The 25,826-nt window shown below is 53.9% G+C and overlaps 1 protein-coding gene across 1 annotated transcript in view; it reads right to left on the bottom strand.

The window, feature by feature from the left end:
- ITPK1 (inositol-tetrakisphosphate 1-kinase) overlaps nucleotides 1–25,826 on the bottom strand; it is a 153,739-nt gene that overhangs the window by 105,174 nt on the left and 22,739 nt on the right. The window contains exon 2 of the mRNA XM_068991174.1: nucleotides 10,847–10,871. Within this exon, the coding sequence (XP_068847275.1) occupies nucleotides 10,847–10,871 (25 nt within the window). The remainder of the gene's footprint in view (nucleotides 1–10,846; nucleotides 10,872–25,826) is intronic.

Here is a 25,826-nt window from a genome sequence, read left to right on the forward strand (position 1 = left end):
ATTTTTAAAGTCTTTATTGAACGTGTTAAAATACTGCTTCTGTTTTGTTTTGTTTTCTGGGGGGCCACGAGGCATGTGGAATCTAAGCTCCCCAACCAGGGACTGAACCCGCACCCCCTACATTAGAAGGCAAAATCTTAACCACTGGACCACCAGGGAAAACCCACGTCTCAGATTTCTAACAGTCAACCTCGGCCCAGAGGTCAGAGGAAGATAGCGCTGCCCCCACTTGCCTCCCAGAGGCCAGGGAACTGCCACAGTACAGGGACCAGACCCATCACCTGGCAGCACCCCAACCCACCCCTGAATGGCCCGCCCAGAGGTTAGGAATAAGGGCTGGTCCTTACTTTGCAGAGACACATTCACGCATGAGTTGACAGAATGATGAGCCTGGCTTCAGACCATCCAGTGGGAACAAGGTCTCCAGGAAGTGACACTGGCCAGGAGGTCATGGACACCAAGCTGAGCGACAGGTCCACAGAGGTGCCCTATACTCCCCTCCCTACTCGGCTAGGTCACGTGAGCTTCCCTAATAGCAAGTTCTCAGCTCAGTGCAGCAAACCCAGAGCACACATAGGGCCTGGTGCTGCCCTTCTCAGAGACGGCAGGGTCTGGCCCAGGAAGACAGGTCCACAGGCAGCTCCAGCTTGGGGGAAGGAGGTCTGCTGGGGAGCAGGGGACGGGTCTAACCCCATAAACAGAAGCATGAGATTGGGGAGGGGGCTGGAGAGGGAGACGCCAGCTTCTGAGATGCAAGGATGCTCTGTGGTCTGTGAAACTGAGCAGAAGACAACGCCCGTCTCCACTCCTCCCAGAGCCAGTTGTGTGCCCGGGACCTTCACGTCAACTCACCATCTCACAGAGTCTCAGCCCCAGCAGGCGCCTCCTCCCCAACTCAAACGGGCGCCACTTGTTTGCACTGGAGCTTCTGCAACTATAAGGTGCATTCCGCTCAATGAGGGGTGCTGCTTCGGGTTCAGCAGCTCCAGGCTGGCATTCTAACCCAATCCCGGGCGATGGCCGATGGCTGGTGGATCACACTTTTGAGTAACACTCTATAGACAACTTCACTCCAGAACAACCTAGATACAGGTGGCTACTTTCAAAGCGGAATCTTAGCTTCTGGCTCTCTCTAACCCTTTTAACCCCTTCCTATTTCCCCATGTTGCTCCTTGCGTCTCTTTGCTTTTATGTGCTTGTTACATCCCCAAAGTGGCCAGAGAAATCAGAAAGCCGGCCAACGGGACCCCGACTTGTGGAGCAGTGTGGAGGGGCTGGCTCCCCCAGAGCCCAGCTTCCCTGACTGGAGTGCTTTCTATTTAAAGGACTTACGCAAGTTGACTCAGCGAGTCAAAGGCCAGGAAAGAACACCCCAGAACTGAGGTCCACAGCCCTCTGAAGCCACACAGGACTGCTCTGATGCTGGAGATGGTTTCTATTTGTAACAGCAAGCCTGAAAAGCTCAAGAATAAAAATAAAACTGGCAGAACTGAAACCATTCAGCAGACGTTGACAGCACTTACATCGACTTGTGAACATTTTCCCACGCGGCCCTCCAAAATGTGGTCTCTGTTTCACGGCTACTAAAAACATCTGACATGCTCAGACCCCAACACATGCTTCCCCAGGCCCATGTATCATGATTATATATTTTTAAAAAACACTTTTGATAATTATGCTTACAGATAAATGTGTCTAACTTCATTCATTAAATGTATGTTAAGTAAAATGAGAATAAAAATAATTTTCAGTGTTTTGAAAATGATACAAATATCTGTGTCTCAAATTTTTAACAACAAAATCTATCTTTTAAAAAGGAATTAAGTTAAAAATCCACAAAACTTAAAAACCCAAAAGTGTTAACTTAGGTGAGGGGACAAAAATCCCATCCTTTTGCACAAGACAACATATTTTTCTAAGCAGCACAGCTTCACCTGTAGCCGTATCCCTACCACACACACACAAAGACCACACCATTCCCTCAAGGATGAGGGAAAATAAGCCCATAATCCTTGAGCTTCTATTAGGCATCTTAGGTCCTGTGTGCTAAGGGTCATCCCATTCCAAAGATGAGGAAATTGAGATCACACACAGTCAGAAAACAGATTTATGGCAACTCAGACCCAGACCTCTTGGCTCCACGGAAGGTTGTGCTCAGCCAAGAACAATTGCAGTCTGTTCAGATGCTAGGTCATGCACAACTCTTTGCAACCCCATGGACTGTAGCAAGCCAGGCCTCCCTGTCCCTCACCAACTCCCGAAGTTTACTCAAACTCATGTCCATTGAGTCAGTGATGCCATCCAACCGTCTCATCCTCTGTCATCCCCTTCTCCCACCTTCAATCTTTCCCAGCATCAGGGTCTTTTCCAATGAGTTGGCTCTTCGTATCAGGTGGTCAGAGTACTGGAGCTTCAGCTTCAGCATCAGTCCTTCCAATGAATATTCAGGGTTGATTTCCTTTAGGACTGACTGATTTGATCTCCTTGCTGTCCAAGGGACTCTCAAGAGTCCTCTCCAGCACCGCATATATCCCAACAATGGACCCAAACAGCCATGTGAAAACATGGCTATGCAGAACCAATTCCCAGCCCTATGGCCACTCTCCCCAGAGGTGCTAGGGTCTGCTGTCAGAGGTCGAGGTCACACTCAGGTGTCCTTCAGGAAGTCCCTGCCCATGAGGAGCTGGCCAGCTGGGTGCCCTGGGCTCTCCCGGGATGTCAGGACTCCAAGAAACACCAAGGCAACCGATATTCCCCACGCCACTTACAGGGGCTCCAGAGGGTCCAGGAGAGGGAGCAGCTGGAAGGAAGGATGTTCACAGGTGTCCAACCCTACCTGGGCCCCAATTACCAGGAAATAAAACCAGGAGGTGCCAAGGTCAGCCAGCTGGGCCACCCTGGAGAGAGTGTGGGTGGCGAAGGGAACCCAGCTAGGGATTAATCACTGGACACCTTTAACTCCATGCTTTTTAAAACAATTTTTGCATCATGTGAATCATAAATCATGTGAAACTATTATCTAAATAACATACTTTTTTTTTTTAAGCTGAATGGAGAATTCCACAACTCTAATCCTTGGAGGCAAGCTCACCACTCTCCCAGCCATGTGACCCCTCCCAGCTCTCCGTGGGAGAGGCGCTGCTGACCTGAGCCGCCTTCATTGAGCATAACTGTCTGAACCAGCAACCCCTCCCCACGGCTCCGCCTCCTGCACCGCCCACACCCCCGCCTCCCAGTCTAAGGACTGACCCCTCACTCTCTGGCACCCCCGCACACACCCACCCAGGCCCCACACCCTGCCATCTGTCTCCCCTGCCATCCACTACTGCGTCCGTTCTGGCCGGACCCCAGCACCCCCGATAAGGCCTGGCCCCAGCCTCTGACCAGAAGACCCAGCTCTTCTGCTCCAGTCTGGCCATGTCTAATTGCCCCCCTCCACCATATGTCCTCCCAGCGGGACCCTCCCCCATCACCTCTCCCACGGAGAAGCCCTCTGATGCTCCCTGACCCAGCGGCCCACGAACAGCTCACCTGGCCTTCCTCTGGCCCTACCACCCCTCTCTGACTTAACTGCTTGCCAACTCCTTTGTGGCCAAGGCCTCGGTGCTTTCAAACCACTCCACCGCCAGACAAACAAGCCCCTCTCTCAGCCCCAAGCTCCTTGTACAGGTTGTGCTCCCTGCCCAGAATGACATTCCAATACCTCACCTCCCCACCCACACCTGCGCCTGGTTTATCCTGTATCCAGAAGCCTCAACTTCCCTGTAAGGCCTCCCCCAGCCCCTGCCCACTCCCCTCTTTCCATGCCCACAGCCCCCCGCCCCGTGTCCTCGCAGGCCCCCACGAAGGCACAGACAAGTCCTCCCACCCGCCAGGCTTGCCCGTGAGCTTGGGGCCACTGTCACAGTACCCCTTCAACTTCAGATGCCCAGCACCCAGTCCTCCATGTGCCCTGGGCACATGGCCTGATCTTGGCATCGATCTCTCTTAGTCTTTCCTTTCTGCTGCTGCTTCTGCCGCCCAACCTCCTGCCCTGAATGGTTTGTGCAGAAAAAGGGAAAGGAACACACAAAGAGCTCCAACATCTCAGGCAGCAACAACTCTGGAGAAACCTCCAGGAAGAACCTGCCGCCCGCCCTTCACTCCTGCAAGCTGGGAAAACATATTTACTTCCTCAACCTGCTTGAGAAAGAACGGCTGCTCCAGAGACGGGGGGTTTCGTAATGTCTGAATTCTCAAGGAATTTGGAAGGAGAACCATGAATCTACAATCAGCAACTGTACTTCTCACACTTACAGCTTGCTCATTTGCATTTTAAAATAAGACTCCAACCCCTCTCCTGCTAACACCCATCTCCTGCTCCCCCCTGCACTTTGAAAATAACTGGTGAAAGACAGCGCTCGGAACCTGGCGGGGCAGACGGTGGGATGCAAAATACATTTTCCTGAGGATGCTGAGGCTGAAGGCGGGTGGGACCACATAGGCACGATATTCCCACCGGAACTTCTTCCACTAAATTCAAGGTTGCCCTTGAAAAGGGAGATGGGGTCCAGGGACGGAAAACTCACCAGCTTCCCTCCCAAGCCTTCCCCGTGGATCAGGTCAGAGTGAAAAATGTTCCCTGGAAGGGCGTCTTGCAAGGCTGACGTTTTAGCCCCAGGCCACAGATGACTCAAGTGTCGCGGCATGTTTTCTCCCGACAAAGGCTCACTGAGTGGAAAGGCCGTGATAACGTGCTGCGCTCAGCCCTAGGTCACTCAACACCTAGAAGTTTTCGGAGCAGAAGGGGCTGTGAGCTTAACCCTACCTCTCAGCCAGGCTCTGTCAGGTGGACGAGGTTCCTCCCCACTAGCCAGGCTCACCCTGCCTTCCTCTAGGAAGCCTTCCTGATTTACAAAAGTGGGGTAAGGACCCTCCTCCATGCCTGTGCCCACAATCCGTGCCCACAATCCGTGCCCACGATCCCTACCCTCTTTGGGTCTGAATGCCAACAATAGGCTTCAGAGAGCTGAAGGGATGTGGCCTGGGCCCATGCGAGTCCCCAGCACCTACAGCCTAGGACCCAGCAGGGAAAGGTTTGCTGAATCCTATTGCAAGGGGTGGGGGAGAGGGGCAGTCTTCCCATCCAGCATTTGCTGGCTATGAGGGACCCTCACGCTCACTGGGGCTTCCCCTGTGTCTCAGCTGGTAAAGAATTCGCCGGCAATGCAGGAGACCTGGGTTCAATCCCTGGGCTGGGAAGATCCCCTGGAGAAGGGAAAGGCTACCCACTCCAGTATTCTGGCCTGGAGAACTCCATGGACTGTATAGTCCAAGGGGTCGCAAAGAGTCGGACACGACTGAGCGACTTTCACTTCACTTCACGCTCATTGGCTCAGTGAGGCCACCTGTCAACACCTGAAATGGAGAAGTCAACGGGGTCTGTGTATCCAGCACCCTCATTACAACAGTACAGAGGGGGAAACTGAGACAAATAGGGACCTGCAACCATCACCATCACGACAGGCACTCCCTGAGGACACGGGGTGGCCGGGCTCTTGACCCACTCTCCCCACTGTGTTCTAGCCGAGTCCCAGCACTGATCACAGGGCAGGACTCCCAGTCCTCCCAGCCCTGCTGGACTCGGGCTCACCTGGGGCTTCTCAGGCTTCCTGAGCAGGTAACGGCAGGCGATCATTATTATCAAGCATCTCTTGGCCTAACAGACCCAGTCAGGGGAGGCCAGTTACCCTGCAGACGAGCCCACTGCCAAGGCCTTTCTGAGTCTCAGCGGAGGCCCGGACCCTAGGGTCCAAGTGGGGCAGGGCTGCTGATGGCCTGAGAGCCAGGCTGCTGACCCCACTCTCTGGGGCTGTGTCCACCTCAGGGCCTGGTTCTGGGAAGCAAACGGGGTAACACTCTAAAGCATGGGCCTTCAATCCAAACCCCCCAAAATAAATGTTTAAAACTCTGTATCTATTTGTACATTTTCAAGCTGACATCTAAATTTCTCATCATAAGTTTAAATACTTGTAGAGGATGTAATTTCCAACATATTGTAAATATTAACATTTCAAAATAAAACTGTTACTGTGTCTCTTTCAAATGGACCCAGTGGAATTCTAAATACCATAGCAATTCAAGATCCACCGTCATCCATCTTAAAATCACAGAATTGGACGCTTCTTAAACGCTTGGAAAGATAGCAAGGCTCCTTCTGCCTCCTCAAACTCCAATTTCCAATCCACATCCCTGAGACATTTCTACTTTTAGTGTATCTCATGTTTGAAGGCCTTTTTCACTGATTAGTCTAACATACTATGAGACAAAAAAAGAAAAATGTATATAAATGTCAATTTTTAAATTTCATGTAACCATAAAGCTCTAAGTGTCAAAATTTTTCTTCTGGACTGAATTATTAGTACAACTACTATTAGCACATAATTGATCAATACAGCAGAAATGTAAATCTATATAGGTAATAATCATAAAAAGTAAACTTTATTAGAAATAAATCTTAGAAGAGATGAATGGTAATGCTTTTAAATTATTTCACAAACCCACAGATGACTATTACCTACTGCCAGAATAAAGCAGAGTTTATTATCAATTCTATCTCCATTTTTCAAATTTTATAGTGCTGAAACCACCCAGTCAAATAAATAGATGGAAAGAGATTTACCATAGCAAATTCTCTGAATTCCTTCAGAATTATATGGCAAGAATTACAGTAATTTATTATCAAAACTCAATTTTTTTTTTTCCAATCTGGATGCCATTTGTTTCTCTTCTTGTCCTTGCTGCACTAGTTAGGACCTGCAATATAATATTGGATATAAGGAGTGAAAGTATCAGCCGCTCAGTCGTGTCCGACTCTGTGATCCCATGGACTATACCCTGCTAGGCTCCTCTGTCCATGGCATTCTCCAGGCAAGAATGCCATTTCCTTCTCCAGGGGATCTTCCCAACCCGGGGGGGTGGGGCGGGGGGGTATGTTTTTTCACCATTCCTGACCCAGGGAAAAAAGTTTATTTTTTCACCATTACATATGATATGAGCTGTAGAATTTTTGCACAATGCCCTTTATCAGACTAGGGAAGTTTCCTTCCACTAGACTGCTTAGGATTTTATGCTGAATAGACACCGGACTCTGTCAAACGTTTTTTCTGCATCTAAGGACTTGTACCTAGAACATAGAAAGTTCCTAAAATTTAACTTTTTTAAAAAACCCAACTTTTAAGTGGGCAAAAGATTTGAATAGACACTTCACAGAAGGACATGAAGAAGTACTGAGCGTCATTAATTTTGAGGGAGATGAAAACAGAAATCACAAGGTCATACCGAAGAACAAGTACTAAAATGTCTAAAATTGAAAAGACAGAGGATACAAAGTGTTGGCTGGAATGTGGAAGAGCCAAAGGCCATGAGATCAGCTGTGGGAACAAACAGATGAGAAGGCCGAGGGTCTGCAAAGCTGACTCTCATCAGTGTGTTCCCACCCCTGCCTTGGAGAGGTCACACACAAATGCTTCCTTCTAGCAAATGGCATCACTTCCTGGTAGACAGTGGTGCCCAATAAATGTTAGCACTCATAGTGTTACTACTGCTGTTCAACAGCAGGAAGAACAACTCTTGTGACCAGGACACACTGCAGGTCTCATTTTACAGTCTTGGTTCCTGAACCTAGGTCCCAACATCCTTTTTTTAAAAAAATATTAACAGGAGCCAAAGCCCAGGTAACAACAGGTATGAAAGCATGTAGTAAGCAGAGCAATCTATAAACATGCAGGAGAGACCTGCAGAAAATCCAGAAAAACCATGGGCTTTACAGACAAATCAACCGCACTCAAATTCAACTTCACAAACTTAACCAATCTAGTTCCTTGAGGGGAAAATTCTGAGCCTCAGTTTCCTAATCTCTAAAATGGACATGAAAACACCATTCACATCACTGGGTGGCTGCACAAAGTGGGACCATGCCCTTCAGAGCACTTGACGCAGGAAATACTGAGTGGCAGCTGTGGCATGCTCACTCTGCTCCTTCCTCTTCAATCACTGCCACCCAGTGACTGGCAAACGCCCATTGCCAGCATCCAGGGGCTCACCAGCCTGGGGTCTGCTGCACAGAGGCTTGGCTGATTTTGAAAAAAAAAACAAAACAAAACAAAAACCAAATGGCTTGGTTTCCAATTTCTTCAAAGAGTTTTTACTCTGTATCCTGAAATTTCAAGTTCTCCAAACATACAGGGATGCCAGGAGGAGGTGAACAGAGGGGCATTGTGGTGGGTTTTATTTTTAGATGCTGGCGTGGAAAGCGTCCAGCCTGCCTTCATGCTGGTCCCCAGCCGCCACTTCCTCCCCGCAAGTCATTGCCCAGATGAGCAGCAGACCCATCAAGAAAGATTTCACAACTCTTCTTCTGCCTGGTACATTCTAAAACAATGGCTCCAGTTTCCCGTTCCACCCAGAGACTAAGTGGATTAAAGGTCTTGGTCTTCCCGGGAAGCCATGCAAAGCAAACACACTGACCCCTGGGTTGGCCCTCACATCCTGAAGCTCCAGGGGCTCCCTCCGCCTGGCCCCCTCCTGTCCCTTCCTATGGGAGAGGTGGCATTGCACTGGGTTATAGTCTGGGATCTGGTATGAACAGGGATCAGGGACTGGGGACAGAGCCCACTTCTTCACCTTTTAAGCAGCGACTGTTCATGAGCACATGAATTCATTGCCTCTAAAAACGGCTCCCGAGAGAAATTTCCGCGTGGACCCTGATGGAGGCTGTAGCTAACCTCCAGGAAGTACCTGGCCCTTCACAGTGACCTCCAGCTATAGCCTCAACTACGGGTCTAGGCTTTGGTGGTGAGTACGCAGCATCTACAAAGGATCGGGGGCTTCCAAGGAAACCATCAAAGATGACTAAGAGAAGAAATTAAGCCAAAGTGTCCTGGAGCAGGAGACACCAGGCTCCAGGACATGAATACAGCTGCACCTGCTCTGCCCACTGCTGGACCCCAGGCAGGCATTACCAATCCACCCCTGTCCTCAGCCATTCACAGGCTTTAAAACCCTCCAGCAGACACTACTAATCAATCAAAAATGGCACTGAAAGCATTACTTTTGAGTATCCTTTGGACCTCTCCCTTTCGATAGATGGAGAAACTGAGGTCCACAGAAGCGTTCGGCGCAGATCATGGAACAGCAGAGCCAAGATGAGGCAGGATGAAAAACACACAGCTGCTGAGAAGCTTTCAGAAACTACCTCCTCTTCCAAAACAAACCTCAGCCTTGGGGTGACAAGTTCAACCCACAAGCTATGAAGAGGGAGGCCAGGAGGAAGAATTCAGCAGCCGGCCACCACAGCGGCCAGACAGAGGTGCCCAGCCCCACCCCACCCACCACCCACACCCTGTGGGTCCCAGGGGCAGAGCGGCTTGTGGGCACCACCCCCTGAACCTGCCAGGTGTGGGGAGGGGGATGGGGGCTGAAGTTAACAAGGTGGATTCTGAGAACTTCTCAGCAGCCTGTATAAAAGCCTTCCTCAGATATTCTAGTGGGTGTGCAGGCTCCCATCAGCCCTGATGAAGCCCTAGTCTGGGTTCCCCTCTCTGCAGCCCCAGGTGGAAGAAGGGCCACCAGCCAAGCTGCACACACAGGCAGACTCACCCTGGGAAGGGACAGGAAGCCCAACCAGGATACCCTCAGGACTCACCAAGAACCTGTTAGGTGCCAGGCAGAACCTCTGGTGCAAACATCACAGCCTGCCCCTCATGAAGCATCTGAGGGCATCTTCATGTCCCCTCAGAGAGAAATGGCCCCCTTCTCATCCCCCCACGAGTCATAACTGTCAGGACAAACGGAGCTGGTCAGCGGGCACCCCTGGCATGTCCCTACCCCTCCCCACTCTCAGACAGACCCAGCCTCCTGGCATCACTGCTGCTGTCCAAGCCGGTCATCCATTCGGGGCCCACCGGGCAAGCTCCACACCCCGGGAGAGCTTCCCTCTCCAACCATCATTCCTTCTCCAGCTAATGAGCTCATCTCACGTGCGTGTGCGTGTGTGTGCTCAGTCACGTCCAACTCTTTGCAATGCCAGGGATTGTAGCCCGCCAGGCTCCTCTGTCCATGGGGTTCTCCAGGCAAGAATACTGCAGTGGGTTGCCATTTCCTCCTCCAGAAGATCTTCCTGACCCAAGAATCGAACCAGCATGTCCTGCGAATCCTGCATTGCAGGCAGGTTCTTCACCGCAGAGCCATCAGGGACGCCCCAGTGAGCTCGTGACCCAAGTCCAACCCAGAGTGAGGCGACACAGGGGGTCAGGAGCCCCTGCTGGCTCAGTCCATGCCCCAGGGGCCAGGGGAACATCTCGAAGATCAGATGCGGCCACTGAGAGCAGAGGAGGACTGACAAGGGGGAGGGGACGCACCCTGGGGCGGGGAGAAGAAAGGTCTATGGAGATGACACCTCTTGGGTCATGATACAAGAATGGTCCAGGTAGGAGAAGGCTCATCTCCAGAGGGCTAGCAGCTGAGGCAGACACCCAGGGGCTGGAGTTCCCCTGAGGATGGCACAGACGGGCCACAACAGCACCCAGGACCGGGACGTGGGGCTATGCCCCCTCACGCTGCCCACCCCGACCTATGGTCCCACTGCTCCCCCACCAACAAAGCACAGCAATTCCTCAACCCCTCCAGACAGCCAGCCCCAACTCCTGTCCACCCTGGGCAGCAATCACGTTGATTCCACAGAAAGAGAAGTTAGAACAAGAGCAGGTGGAGAGAGGCCAAGCGCCCAGACTCCTCCGAGAGCGGGAAAGGCAAGTGCTGCGGGCCCTTCCACCTGCACAGCGGCGAGGGCACGGTCTGTACTCACCTGCACGACTTCTATGCCTCGCTTCCTGCGGAGAAAATCAAAGAAAACACAGGTTACTCCGGCAGGGAGTAAGTGCCCTTCCAGCACCTCCACCACAGCCAGCTGGAGGCAGGGCGGCGGCCACACCTCCCGGGATGACCTCGCTCTCAAGGGGGACGCTTATGAACCCCCAGCCAGTCCTCGGAGCCACCTTCTGGCTGAGAGAGAGGGCTGGGTGCCCAGAGGAGGCTGGCTGGCATCTGCCCATCTGGCCCACAGCCAGCCGTCCCCCACTCCAATCCCGGAGCCTGGGCCTCGTGGGCACAGCTCCAGCCTGAACCACCAGAAGAAGACCCTCCGCCCACTGATGGCCTTAAGCCAACCACCCAACCCCACTCCCATCTGGGCACCCCCAGGTCTGCCTCAGCCCATCCCACTCCAGCCCACCCACCCTCCCACAAGGACCAGGCCCCCAGGCCCTCCAGTCCTGCCCGGCTGCTAATCCACCGCTGGCCATCTCAGCCCCCTGACACCCCGCCCACCCTCTGACCCTGGTTCAACCACCACGGCCCTCACCAGTATCCTCCCAGGCCTGGACCTTGTCCCCCTGCCCCTGACGTCTCCCTCACAATCCAGGACTGCGTGCCCTGACTCACTCCAGCCCGCAGAGCCAGGGTTGGGGTCCGGATCCCCACAGAAGCACACAAAGGCTCCCTGCTCACTCGCCCACCCACATTCCTTACTGCAAGCAGTTTGGGGCACACAGGATCGGCTGGCATCTCTAAGCCTCAGGCCTCACTCTCCATCCCAGCCCTTCGGGCTCGGTTCTGACAGATACCGTCCCGGGAAGCCTTCCCTGACTCGCGATGCCCTCTCCCCGCCCATGCATGCAGGGTGAACTTGGGGCACCCTTCCCTCCCAGTCTGTGGTTATGGAGCATCAGTGGGTTGTCACCTGTGGGAGAGGAGCCCACATGGACCTCAGACACCACAACAGCCAAGCCTGTGTGCACTTTCCTGAGAAGAGAGGCTGAGCAGCCCCCCCCCCCCCCGCCACCGCACACCCCCCTGATGCTCAGAGGAGGCTGTGACCAGGTAAGGTAAGGATCTGTGGTTCCCTTGCCCACATTGCCTCCTTGGAGCAGGGTTGGGGTCAAGTTCACTAACTGCACCTGCCCGGCATCCAGACGCCCCCTGAACTTTAGCACATGAGGTCAGTTCCTGTGCCCAGCCTGGTCCGCAGGGGACAACACAAATGAAACAGCATGGCTCGGGTCGCCAAGGGGCTCACTGCCTGAGGGAGGCACAAAGCCCTGGGGAAACCTCTGGGCCACGGCGAGCAGACCCATCACCTCACAGAGCACAGCGGAGGGGACACCTGCCAATCCTGGCATCTGTCATTTAACGGCTCCCACAAGCATTGCCCAGCATCTTCCAAGCACCAGGCACCAAGCAGCAGTGCACAAGGAGGCCCCCACGTGAGATGGTAACATGCAGCAGAGGCGTGACCAAGTCACACGGCGGGACACGCCTGCTGCCCACCCCTCCACCCACAGCACCTCCCACGGCCCGGGGCCCCGAGCAACCCCAGCTGAAAACCACAGCGGCTGATGCTTTCAGGGTCCCCACTGCCAGCTGCTCTGCAGTCCTGGAAGGAACTGCAGCCGAAGTCCATCTGTCTCCCTGATTTCACGAGGGGTCAGGCTGGACATGGCAGCAGGGACCGTGGGAGGGGATGGATGGTGTCACGCGGAACCTGCGCCGCCTCCAGGCATTGGCTTGCAACCTGCACCGTTCCTTTCTGAGTCCCAGCATCCCCGCCTCTATCCCCGACGGTCCTGGCCCCCCAGAAGCACCGGGAACAGTAACTTGCCACCATCACTTGCCACGTGACTGTGACTGGCCAGGTTAGGCTCTGAGTCTCCTCGCCTGGCTCAGCCCCTGCCCCCAGCCTGGACGGAAACCTCCAACAGCTGAGGGAGAAAGAAGCCTCAGGTGATGAGACTCCAGACAGACAGACGGACAGCCTGGAGGAGACGGGCTCCTGTGCACATAACCTGCGCCAGGTGGACGGGGTTTCTCCAGGCGCTGGCCCGGCCTGGCTTCTCCCTCTGAGGGGACTCTCTCCACATCCAGATTACCCCGGCATGCGGCTCTCATGTCCTTAGGAAGCCAGCTGCTACGGTCACTTCCAATCTGTCCACATCACACAGCCCAGACAGTTCCCACCCTCCTCCCCCGTCCTAAGAAACAAACAGGACTCCAATTTTGAAAATGGATGGAACACATAAAATAAAAGAAACAAACCACAACAAAAAAAGTGGTCTTGAGGACAGACTGAAAGCCTCAAGCGGGGCCGAGCTCCCAGGAGCCGGCGCAGTTTCTCTGCAGCTTAAAGTGTCAGAAACAGGATAAACGGCGCTTCTGGCAGAAAGAGGGGGCTCGGCTCCCCTTTCCACATGCACCCAGCCACACGTACACCAGACACGCTCACGGTGTAAGGAGGGAAGGCCCACTGAGCATTCTCAGCGCCTTCCACAGCAATTGCCCATTACTCTGACCAGCAAGCTGAGACCCAGCAGCCTCCGGAGAGCAGCCGGTCTCCCCACACCGCGTGGTCACGGCACAGCTGGTTCAGAGGCACCAAGGGGGGCAAGTCTCGTCTCCATGCCCCAGGGCCTCAGTGTAACAGGGGGGCCTAAGGAGGCGTGCGGAAAACCACGTCCCTACGGTGGTAGCACGCCTCACACTTGGGAGAACAAGGTCTAAGCCTGCCGGGATTCAGACTTCTGCACCTGGAATTTCTGCAGCACAAAGGTATCAATAGCCCCGTTTCCCAAGCAGCAGGCTCCTGAAATCTGGTCCTAACCAGAAAATTCAGAAATTAAATTGTGACACCAAAGGAGAAGCGGGAGGAGGCGGGGCAGGAGGGAGGGAGACAGGAGTGAGAGAAGGGAGACAAAGCAAGGCTGCCACCAACTGAGGAAACTGCTTCTCCTGAAAACCCCATGGCCTCGCCCCACAGACACTCTTGGACAAGCAAAGCATTTGGGGCTGCAAATGTTAACTGCCACACTGCCCGAGAGAGCAAAAGCTCGCAGCAGCTAAACCCCCCAAGAGGGGCCGCTATCAAATAGCAAGCGGTCAAAGGAGTACCACGCAGCAGTTTAAAAGAACGAGGAAGTGCTCCGGGCCCCAGAAGGCCTGCATTCTCTCCAAGATACTGCTATCAGAAAGCAAGATGCAAACCCTGTGGGCCGCACATGGTTACTTGGGTTCAGAACAACATCCTGGCATGCTTGTGTCCATGCAGAACGAATCTGAAAGAACCAGAAAACAGCTGTGGCCCGGCCTCTGGTCAAGAGTAAGGACAAAGGTGTCTGAGAGGTAAGGGGAAGGAGACCTCCTTCTCACTGTGCAGCCTCATGCACTTCTTGAGTTTTGTGCCATGTGCCTCTAAGGCTTGCCCCCAAACTAGAGAACTGCACGTTTTCAATTAAAAAACAAAACAGTTGCCAGCATTCCAAGGTCCGGCATAAAGATGCCTGATGTAGACACAGGTCAATCAACCAGTTGATGAAGCGGAATAGAGGAGCTCAGGATTTATCTAGAAAAGCTTCCCAGTGCTGCTCAAAAGGGAGCTGCCATGTCACCCTCTCCAGGGCCTGCCAGGCATCAGAGCATCCAGTTAACTGGACATCTAAGCCCACTTAACTACTTGGGTATCTGAGAAACAGATATGGAGGGAACTGCAACGTTAAGGTGGTGCTAGCTATAAAGAACCAGCCTGCCAAAGAAGGAAATGTAAGAAACACGGGTGCGATCCCTGGGTGGGAAAGATCCCCTGGAGGAGGGGATGGCAACCCACTCCAGTATTCTTGTTTGGAGAATCCCACAGACAGAGAAGTCTGGTGGACTACTGTCTATAGGGTCGCAAAAAGTCAGACACGACTGAAGTGACTTAGCGTGCACACACACAGCGGTAAAGTGACGTGTGCTTCTTTTTATTTTCTGGTAGTTTCTAAGTTTTCGACAAGGAGCATAGATACTATGAACACTTCTAAAATTATAGGAAAAAGTAACAATAAAAAATAATAAAAGAATTTTACCTAAAACCTGTACCTCAAGAAAATCCCAGCTCTAAAACTGACATTTCCTTGGTAAATACTGGATTCATAAGTTTTGGACAGAGGCCTACCTCACCACTCATAAACTTGCTTTCCCAAAAGCTGGCTATCCAACGAAGGGAGAATCTGCTTTGCAAAAGGGACCTCCGTTCCCAGACATCCAAGGAGAGCATACCCTTGGGGAATTTCAAATCCTTCCAGACCTTTCCAGGGCAGGTATAAGACCCAGGGCTGCAGGCAAGAGAGCACAAGCAAGGGAGAAAAATCAGCAAGGGAGAGGGGATGACACCCCATCAGAGGTGTCCTCTGCCCAACAAGGAAAGAAAAGTTCTGTGATAGCTAGGAGAATTTCAGAAGCTCTGAGAGAACACAGCAGCGGCAGGAGAAGAGCGAAGTTTGCCAAACAGGGGGGCCCTCAGGTTCATCAAGAAACACTTTCTCACAACGGGCGCAGCCACAGCCACCGGCCTCCCCCCAAGGCATGGCGGAGGCTGGAGAACCCCGCTGCGGAGGGAGGCTGGCCAGGCCGCCCGGCAGCGATCTCACAGCAGAGGGGATCAACCCGGAAACAGGGGTTTCCCCCACCACCCCCAGTGGGCATGGAGAAATAGCTAAAAACCACTTGGAGATGGGAAGTGTGTAATTATGTAAGTGCAAACCCAGGCATCACTCGCACCCCAGCCAGCTCGGTAATTACCAGATTTCAGGATCCCCGAATAACACGCCCTTTAGCACTACGAGGCCAGCAGGCAAACCCCCCACACCCCCATCTCTCCCTGGCCAGCAGAAGGCAGGGTCCTCGAAATGTCTCCTGAGGACTCGGGGCTCCCCCAATGGGCGGCCGGGCCTCCTCTCTCACCTGTGCATGGAAGCACACTCGGGTCCCACGGCCCCAAATGCCACACCAGCATCACCACCTAACCCACGGCCCAGGTCAGCTCCTGAGGGTCCCTCCTGGGCTCCCACCGTCCTCGGAGCCCCCACGCCCCAGCACGGTGCACTGACGTGGAGGCTGCCTGGCTCTGGGCCGCTGACCCCTACTAAGCTAACAGCTAGTAAGGTGGATATTAATGGTGTCCACCAGTATGACAGTTCTCCTCCTGGGCACTCACTCCCTTGGACACACACACACACACACTCACCAGGCTAGGCACAGCTACATGGCTTGCTTTGGCCAAGGAAATGTGCACCGAAGTGACCCATGTCACTCCCAAATAGAACCATTTGATGGCTGGTGGTTGGCTCTCCAGCCTATCCTTCTATTGCTCAGAAACTGTGGGAGCATGGAGGCACAGATGGCCCCCAAAGCCATCCCAGATGCACTCTTGGAGAGAAACCTGGCTGGGTGGCCGTGAAGAGAGTCTGGGAACCAGGGGGAAAAAAAAAACAAAACTTTTTTTAAGACTTTTTATTAAGAAGACTTTCAGCTTAGGAGTAGTTCTCAACCAGGGCAATTTTGCCCTCCAGGGGACATTTAGCAACACCTGAAGGCATTTTTGATTGTCACACCTGGTGCAAGTGCGCCTGGCATGTAGAAGGCAGAGGCCCTACGATGTACAGAACAGCCCCTGAAACGAAGAACCATCTGGCCATGGTGCTGAGAATATGAGAGATGCCGAGATGCAGAGGACCAGCGCTGAGCGCCCCCAGGGAGGCCACACCCCCGGGAGGCCCCCAGCCCTGGAGAGTCACTGGGGCCCAGAGTGGACTCTGAATGAGTTATAAATAAGCCTGCTGTCGCCAACCTCTCCAGAGGCTTGTTACTGCAGCCTAACCAGGCCTATCCCGACAGACAAACGCTCCTTGAGGAAATAGGGCTTGTGTCCTCTATCTGCACCCTAGATCCCTAGCACAGGCATTTGGAGGTGCCGTACACAAGGGTTGGGAGAGTAGCGCAAGCCCCTCCTTTCATCAAACTCTCCCAAGAGAGACCCTGTGCTGTAAAAACACCCAGGCCTGACCTAACTCTGAGTCTGCACAAGCTGGTCCCGCTGTGAAACTCCCATCCTTAGGCAAACTCCTGCTCGTCCATCAGGGGCAGCTCAAACATCATACATGCTGAGAGGCTGTTCCTGGCCCCTTCCCTGGGCAGAAACGATGGCCTTTTGGCCACAAGGCCATGGACACTTAAGGCCACTCTGTGCTCAGTCTGGGGCCATGAGCCCCTGAAATCTGAGTCTGTGCTTTATTCCAGCCGCTCCTGCCCACCACTGACCCCTCCCCGACATGCCCAGCAGGCACTGGCAAGTACTTCCCGAATGAGGGTACCAGGCTCCACTCCATCCCTGAGCACCCCTGCCTGTCTGCTTCCGCGGCTGCAGCCTGGTTCACTCACCTGGTTCACTCACCGATGGTTTCATAATTTGGATTTCCCTTCTCTTAGCAGCGCCAGAAACTGAAATGGCCCAATACAAAGGCAACATATGAAGAGAATTTTACAGCCAGGACAAACACTGGAATTGTTTGGACAGCTCCAAGAAAGAATCAGATGAACTGAAAGCTAGCATACGTCTTTTTACTTGGGGGGCAGTGGGGGTGGGGGGCGGGGAGTGGTAAGGGGGAGTGTAAAACCGTTCTCAAGACTGGACAGTCACCTACTCGGGTAACTGAAGCCCTTCCCCAATACGAGGTGCCCCACCTGGAGGAGGCAGGCGGGCCAGAGGGTCCTCGCAGAGGCATGAATGAGTCAGCATGCTCCTTCAGACCTAGAACAAGCCCACGGGATCCCCAGAAGTGGCTTTTCCTCGTGAACCCAGGAGATGGGTGAGAGGCAGGGTTAGTGACTCACTTTCCCGCACCTCCAGGAAGAAAGCAGAACCGCCCGGGCCCAAAGGGCTTAGCTACAGAGACACATGACAGTATGGAGCCAAGACGCTCTAAACGCCCACTCCTCAATTTGCAGGGTCGGGAAATTGAGGCAGGGGCGGAGACAACCCAAGAATGTGCCCCGCTGCCTCCAAACCGTCTTTGCTTCAGATTGGAAACAGCCCTGACTTTTCATCTGAAAACAAATGTTGAAATTCCCTTAATGGCGCTTGACACACCTTCACTTTTCAGTGTAAAAATCCTCTACTTGAAATTCTTTTCAGATCTTTGACTACCCCCTTGCACGCAGGTGCTATAATTTTTCCTTCTCATAATCAGGGAGGGGCCCTAAATTGCAGGCAGGAGGGTGTTACCAGGAACAGGAGACCCACAGGGGCATCAGGAAGGGTTGGTTCCAGCGCCTTCCGCCACCCCCAGCTCTGGGCCGGCAGTCACTTGCCGTGGGGCTAATAATGACTCAGTCGGTTCTCTGCTGAGCAGTTTCTTATTTCCAAGAATGCAAAGTCATTTTAACATCAGCCCAGTGATCAAGGTAAGCTCCAGCAGGAAGGGAGGCAAGAATCCCTGCGTCATATTTCTGTCCTTTGGACTCACTTTGGGAGGGAGAAGCCTGCCCAAGGTCTGGATTGTTTTCAGCAACTCTCCTCAAGGTACCACACACGCTCAAAATAACTGCACAAGCTTGAGCCAGACCTGCTTCTGGGATGCCGACACTCTTTTAAAAGCTGCATTCCACAGCAGATTAAGTATCTCCATCTACCCAGATCCTGCTGCTAGTATTCCCTTACCACTGAAAGCTCCCTCCAGGCCTGAGGGCTGGAATCCAAGACCAAGAGAAGGGTTCTTTGGGCCACCTTCTGTGGCTGGAGGTGGGGGGAGGATCGGAGGGAGGAGGGAGGACGGGGAGGTATCTGTGCCCTGTGCTGTCCTGAGCCTCCAAGCACAGGGGCGCAGAGTTCTGTCATTAAACATTTGCTGACCTTCTCCACCCAGCGCTGGGCTGGCCTGGGAACAGAGGGCCCCCCTCGCCCCGCAAGCCACAAGCCCTGCCTAGAGATGCTGGGAGCCACAGGGCCCTTGAACAGAGCAAGCCTCTGGGAGATGGCAGTGACAGGGGAAGGTTTCTGAAGACTGCCGCTTGGGCTGAGCTCCAGGCACAGCCAGGAGGGTGGCTGCAAAGAACCAGCACCAGCTAGGGCAACCCCAGGGCCTCTGGACACTGGGGTTCCCTGGGCCCCTCTGCCTCAAGCACCAAGGCTGCTATCACATCAAAGCAACGGTGAGGTTGGCCCCACCCCCAATCACTGAAAACTTAAACCACAGCACCTGAATCAAATATTTTCCCAACCCCTATCTACTTGCAGGATGGGGAGTGGGAAAGCAGGCCCTGGGAGTCAAATACCAACCTTATCCATGGGTCTGTGACTAAGGGTAGGAGCCAAAGCCTGGCTCTGACCTTGACCCGGTCCCTCCCAGCAGGAGGTTCCGGAAAAGGCAGTGCATTGGAACACTGCACTCATTTCCCATTACTGCTGTAACAAATAACAAAGTAGAGCTGAGAACAACCCCAGTGTGTTCTCTTGCAGCTCTGGAGATCTGGCGTCTAAAATGGGTCAGCAGCTGAGCCATGTTCCTTCCTGAAGCTTGGGGAGAAATCACGCCTTTGCGGTTTCCAGTTCTAGAGGCTGTCTGCATTCCTTGGCTTGTGGCCACATCATTCCGATCTCTGCTTCCACTGTCACATCTCCCTCTGACCCTCCTCTTATAAGGACCCATGAGATTACACCGGGCCCTCCCAGGTAATCCAGGATTCTCTCCCACCTCAAAGTCCCTCTGCAACATAAGGGACCATATTCACAGGTTCTGAGGACACCTGAGGGCAGCCGGACATTCTGTCCAGACATTATCGCAACATCAAGGCTCTTGCAGCTCTGCCATCCCCTGCATCCCAGACACCCCCTCAAAGTGTCCATGTGTGGGCTGTGGCAAATTGACATTTGTCCAGAGGTTCACTGGGGGCCTCGACAGTCACAAGGGGGAAACTGGAGCTAAGCCCCTACACTGCCCATGGGACTCTAAAGGGGGCACTGGGTATAACCAAACATCAATACAGGGTTCTTGATGGGAAGAAGGCCCAGGCCCTGGGTGTCAGAGACCTCAAGCCCCAGGCCTGGAAGTCTTAGCTGTATAAACTGGGGGAAGGGATGACATTCCTGACCCTGGGGTCCACCTCTAGGCCTAAGAGAGGTGCTCAAATCACCGAGGCTTTCCTACCCCCAACGCCGAGGCCACCTGGCTCCACTGAAGGCCACAGCTTCAAGCTGCCGAGAAAAGACTCGGCCCTGCCCCTTGGCCCCTTCAGATGCCCTGAGCACCCAACTCTAGAAACAGGTAGGGGCTTCATCTGGGGCCTCTGAGACCCTCAAATTTCAGGGAAGGCTCCAAGGGGTTGGATACAACCCAAACAAAGGACTGGCAACACGAGTAATTTCTGAGCCCCTCACTCCCCACTCAGGGGAAAAGGGGGAGAGTCAGGGGAGAGGCAGGGGAGGAGGCGGGGGCCAGGAGGGGCCTAAGAGACGCCCAATGACGGCCACTGAGCAGAACTTTCAAAGCTGTGACCGTCCTGTTTCTGCAAGTGCGGACATTGAAAGAGGCCAAGAAACTCACCCAAAACATCATGCTAAGTGAAAAAAGTCAGACAGAGAGACAAATAGTGCAGAGTATCACTTCTAAGTGGAATCTTGCCGGGGGGAGGGGGGTGGGGGGGTGGGGGGGTGGGGAGGCGGGAATCAAACTCAAAGAAACAGAGAATAGAATAATGGTTGCCAGGGGCTGGCAGGATGAGGCAAATGGGCGAGGTTGGTAGAGACAAAGTGTCAGTTCAAAGAAAACGGGCTGAGGGTCTAATGAATAACGCGGTGACGGCAGTTGACAACCGCTATGCGACTGAAACCTCATACAGCTGAACTTAGCTGCTCTCACCCCGCAAAGGAAGAGGAGGAGCAATTAAGCATGTGACGGGCAGACCCGGTCCATCCTTCCAGCGTGCACACACGCCGAGTCACCACACCAGAGACTTCAGATACATCCCAATTTCTACTCTGGGTTTTGTTTTGTTTTTTTTTCAGGTCATATCACCTTTTTAAAAAATATATTACAATTTTATTTGTCAACTACAGAGATGAAAAAAAAAAATACATTATGTGTTAAAAAGAAAAAAGAAAAGGAACTCATCCAAAGACCCATAGGAAATCAGCCAGAGCGGAACCACAGTCTCAAGCCTGGTCTGTCAGCAAAGACCATACCCGTCCAGTGACCTGTGAGGGTGGAGTCCAGCCAGGTCTGTCGGGGGTGAAGCTTCTGGGATTTCCAGGGGGAGGAATTGTTCTGGACGGACCTGCCTCTCACCTGTGCCCCCCACCACCACCCAGCCACTGCCCCAAGTCTGGGCTATACTCCCTCCTCAGACCCCTGACCCCCAAGAGGCTGGAGGAGAGGGTGCCATCTCCCCTGAGAGGCCCGTGGGTCAACAGCCCAGAAGGGGCTTCCTGGGTAGCTGCAGGCATCCCGAGACCTCTGCGCACTGGGGACTGGACATGCCTGGGTCTCTCGAGGCCCCAGGAGCAAGGGGAGGCCTGCATTCCCCTCTCCAAGGGGCTGACGCCTCCTTCTGACCACAAGGTCAGCTCAAAGCCACACTTCCCGAGCAGGAGGGAGCCGGTTTAGGCTCAGCTGCTGAAGGGGCAGCCAGCCTCCCAAGGAAAGCTGTCCAGGCAGGTAGGTAGGTGGTGACTGCCCAGGGGTGGGAGGGATTCAAGTCGAGGCTGGATGCCAGAGCCACGGAAGGGAGACGGGTACATGCGGGAGGGGACGGGCTAACATCTCAGGAGGTCTTCCCCATCTTTAAGCATTTCTAACCCCCAGTGAAAAGAAGCAATTGGTCCTCTGGGCCTCCCAGGGAGGAGAAGACGAGCCTGGGGCCTTAGCGGACCCCAGCACCAAAAGCTGAAGCCCCAGAGCCTCCTCCCAGACGGCAGGCATGCATCACACCTCCTTCCTGCCCGGTCTCCCACCCAGCCAGGCCCTGCAGCTGGCAGCCACAGCAACAGGCCCCAAACAGCCCAAGAAATCCCTCAGTCAGCCCCATGCAGAATGTCACGGCAGTGGCCAATCTGAGGCTAAGGGGAGCTGGGCCCCGGGCAGAAGTGGGAAACTCCGAAAAGAGGAAGCCCATCCGGCCATAGGGGAAGAAGGCTTCTGGGTCAGCAAAGGGCAGCCTCCCCACCCCAGACACAGGCCTCGGTCCTGAGGGCCGCTGCGGACCCACCGACCCTGCCCACCCCCAGGGGTCTGGCCTGTGACCCTCTACATCTAGGCTGTGACTCATCCCTGCCCCCCAGCATTCAACACCTCTGCAGCAGGTGCCCACTCCCCACCCACCCATCTGCTCCTAGCACAGCTGGCTCCGTGCCCTCCCCCCAACCTGCCCTCGCTGTCAGCCTCCTCATGTGAACACCCCACCCCTTGCCCACCATCCACAGCAGCCGAAGCCTCTTGCCTCGCACGGCCCCTCTCCGAGGGCAGCCCACGAGGAAGGCAGCAGAGGTGCTGAGGAGTCAAACCCCGACTGCAAGGGCCAGGAAACAGTGTCTTCTCCTGACCTGGGTGCCCCTGGAACTAAAGTCCATGCTAACAACCCACCCTGTGCCAACCCTGGCAGGGTGGCTTGAGCTGGGGGCGGCGGCCCACTTCCCTGACTCAGGATGTTAACCTGCTGGACAATTCTCCAGGGATGACCTTAATTTGCAGGGTAAGAACTCAGGATGGAGAAGAATGGGTCTAAGCTGCAGGAGGTAGGGAGACGAGGCCTTTTCTTAGCCAAGATTTTTCTTAAACTAAATTCCTCCCGATGACTTGCTTTCTCAAGAACCCCCTTTCCATCCAAGGTGGCCTTTTCCTCATTCGTTTATTTCATGCCTGTTTCTTGAGCCCCTAGCATGGTGGACACATCACAGTGAGGACAACAGAAATGGCTCCTGTCTTCAAGGAGCTCCAGCACAGAAGAGCGGCTGAACAAGCAAACCACAGAATTAAGTACAACAAGGTGTGACGCGTTCTGAAAGGAAGGCTTGAGGGACTGACAGAGAAGGGGGTACTATGCGGAGGTCAAAACGCCGAGGAGCAGCCAGACGTGGTGGGTAGGAAGCCTGTGAGGCAGCAGGAATAGCATATGCAAAGGCCCTGAGGTAGGAAGGAATTTAGAGCAGCTAAAGAACTCAGCAGACATCATGGAGGCTGATCATCACTGAGGAGCGAGAAGGGCAGGAGGCACGTCTGGGGCCCGGAGGGCCTGTTTCTGTGCCATTTGTTCGCCTGGTCCAAGAAATTTTCACTTTGCTTAAGCTCGTCGCAACTGGGTTTTCCTGTCATTTGCACCCACAAGAATTCTGGCTCCTACAACACCCAAACCAAAGCATCATATTCTCTCACCTTCTCCGACAACCTGGGCCTCACTCTTGGAAGCCAACACTCCCACCCATCCAGCTACCCAACCCAGAGCCCACAGCACCCTCCACTTCTCTTCCATCAGTCACCAAAGAAAGGTTTCACTTGGGTCTCCAGGCAGCCAAGGGCTGGGGGTCCCCCTCCCAGGGAGGCAGGCGGTTGCATGATAGAAGGAGGGGCAGGAAGAGAAAAGCAGATGGTCTCTTGGCTGAGGGAAAAAGAGAACCCCCATCAACACTGGCTGGCTGATTGCATATAATTATGAAGGAAAAACGCTCTTTAAAATTAGCTTCCCAAATGCGAACGCAATTTCAAGTGTCCCTTGCAGTGTGATTACAGCGTCAACCGAGGAATGTTTTATCGCCGGCACAGATCATGCAGGCCCCTGCAGGCAAAAAATAACGAAGCCAACCAGGGCACCAGGGCCAGGCAGCTCCCCGAGAAGGGCCTGCAGCTGCCCAGGGGAAGCACCAGCCCAGGAAACCCAGCCCAGAACCAGCCTGGCTCCCCCCCACAGCTGGCTCAGGGCCTTTCCCAAGAAAGCCAGAGGCACATCTTTCCTTTCATCTTTCTCTGTCTTTCATCTTTGATGTTCAGACTCAAATCCCAGGAAGAGCCAGTTCATAATAACCTGGACGGCTTCAGTCTTTGCACGCCTCCTACAGCCAGGAGCTGTACTCTGTGCCTCAGTTTCCCCACCTGTAAATCGGGCATGATGATGGAGTGTAACCCATAGCGTGCTGGGGACTGAATGATGACCAGGCAGCCAGTCAACAGGTATCCACCTCCCATGAAGCCCCAGAACAGCACTGCTGGCTCTATAGACGTGGAACCTGACCTCAGAAAGGCCCCACGAGCCATTCGGCTAGTGGGAGAGGAGCAGGGATGCAAACCCAGCTGGCCTGGGTCCGAACTCCACACTCTTGCCCCCTGGGGGCTTAGCTGGGCTTGGGAGGCTATGGTGGAGAAGGGGCCACTCCGAGCTTCTCGGTGTGCCCCTCCTGGCATAGTTGCCAGGCCTGTGTGCACTGTGGCCTCAGCCTGCAGCCCGGCCCTCCCCATCCTCAGCCCATGACCCTCTCGGGGACTCAGGGTTTTAAAACACTGCAGGCTCCGACCGAAGCTGACGCCTACTATTCCCCTCTCCCCTCAGGCGGTGCCTTCTAGCCCTGGGCCCTCTGCCTCTGATGGTCCTCCCGTTTTATACATGAGAACCTAGGCCCGGAACTGAGAGGGACTTGAGGTCACATGGAGGTCTCACCCAGGATGAGCCTGGCGCAGGGGGGCAGGGGCATCACACTCTGGCCCCCCCAGTCTGCACCGGCACCCAAGGAAGGAAAAGGCTGTGTCAGCCCCATTTCAAAGATGAGAAAATCGAGGTCTTCAGAAGCATAAAAGGACAGGTTCAGGGTCTCCATCAAGGGAACAGGAGAGCCATGGCCCCCAGGCCAGAGAACCAGCCACGTGAAGTGCCCACAAGCACACTGCCACGTGGGCCTCGATTGTGTGTGTGTGAGGACAGGGAGCCCCCAGAGGGGCCACCAGGGCAGGCCAGACCCACACCTGGTGGCTGGGGGGCCACAAAGCCAGCCGAGCAGTGCTTCTCACTGGAAGCGATTTTGCCCCTGGGGACATGTGCCCACGCCTGGAAACATCCTTGGTTGTCACAAGGGGGGAGGGGTGGCACCCAGTGGGTGGAGGCCAAGAACACCGCTACCTCCCATGATGCACTGGACAGCCCCTAACAGAAGGGGATCAGAAGGGAAGCCCCTAGCAGAAGGATCCGGCCCGAAATGTCAACCATGCCAAGGCCGAGGAACCCCGAGCTACAGAAATCTGAGAACAAGGATTTGGATCTGCCTAGACATGGGTTGGGTCAAAACAACAAGACTTTCAAATAAATAAATATGTATAGCAAATTTCAGTTGCTAAGTCGTGTCCAACTCTTTGCAACCCCATGGACTACAGCACACCAGGCTTTCCTGTCCTTCACTATCTCCCAGAGTTTGCTCAAGCTCATGTCCACTGAGTCGGTGATGCCATCCAACCATCTCATCCTCTGCCACCCTCTTCTCCTTTGGCCCTCAATCTCTCCCCGGGTCTTTTCATAGTCGGCTCTTCACATCAGGTGGCCAACAGACTGGAGCTTCAGCTTCAGCATCAGTCCTTCCGATGAATACTCAGGGTTGATTTCCTTTAGGATTGACTGGTTTGATCTCCTTGCAGTTCAAGTACACAAATGTAAATACGGATATAGGTATGCAAACGTGTTTGCTTGCATTTGCTGAAATATCCTGGAAACAAAAACTAGTAACAATTCCAAGAGAAAAGATAGGGCTGAAAGGGCATGGCTAGGACCAGACCTTTTCGCTTGCCTCTTGATTTGAATTGTGACTATACTGGCTGTTTCAGTACATTTATATTCTCTGAAGATAAAAAAAAAAAAAAAAAAAGATACTTCCCTGCATGTCCTCCAGGCGAGCTGGCCTCCACCTGCCCAGCTCACACGCCTACTAGGGCTCTCACAGTCCTCAGGACAAG

This window comes from Capricornis sumatraensis, chromosome 19 (genome assembly GCF_032405125.1).
Source record: "Capricornis sumatraensis isolate serow.1 chromosome 19, serow.2, whole genome shotgun sequence".
Lineage (NCBI taxonomy): Eukaryota > Metazoa > Chordata > Mammalia > Artiodactyla > Bovidae > Capricornis > Capricornis sumatraensis.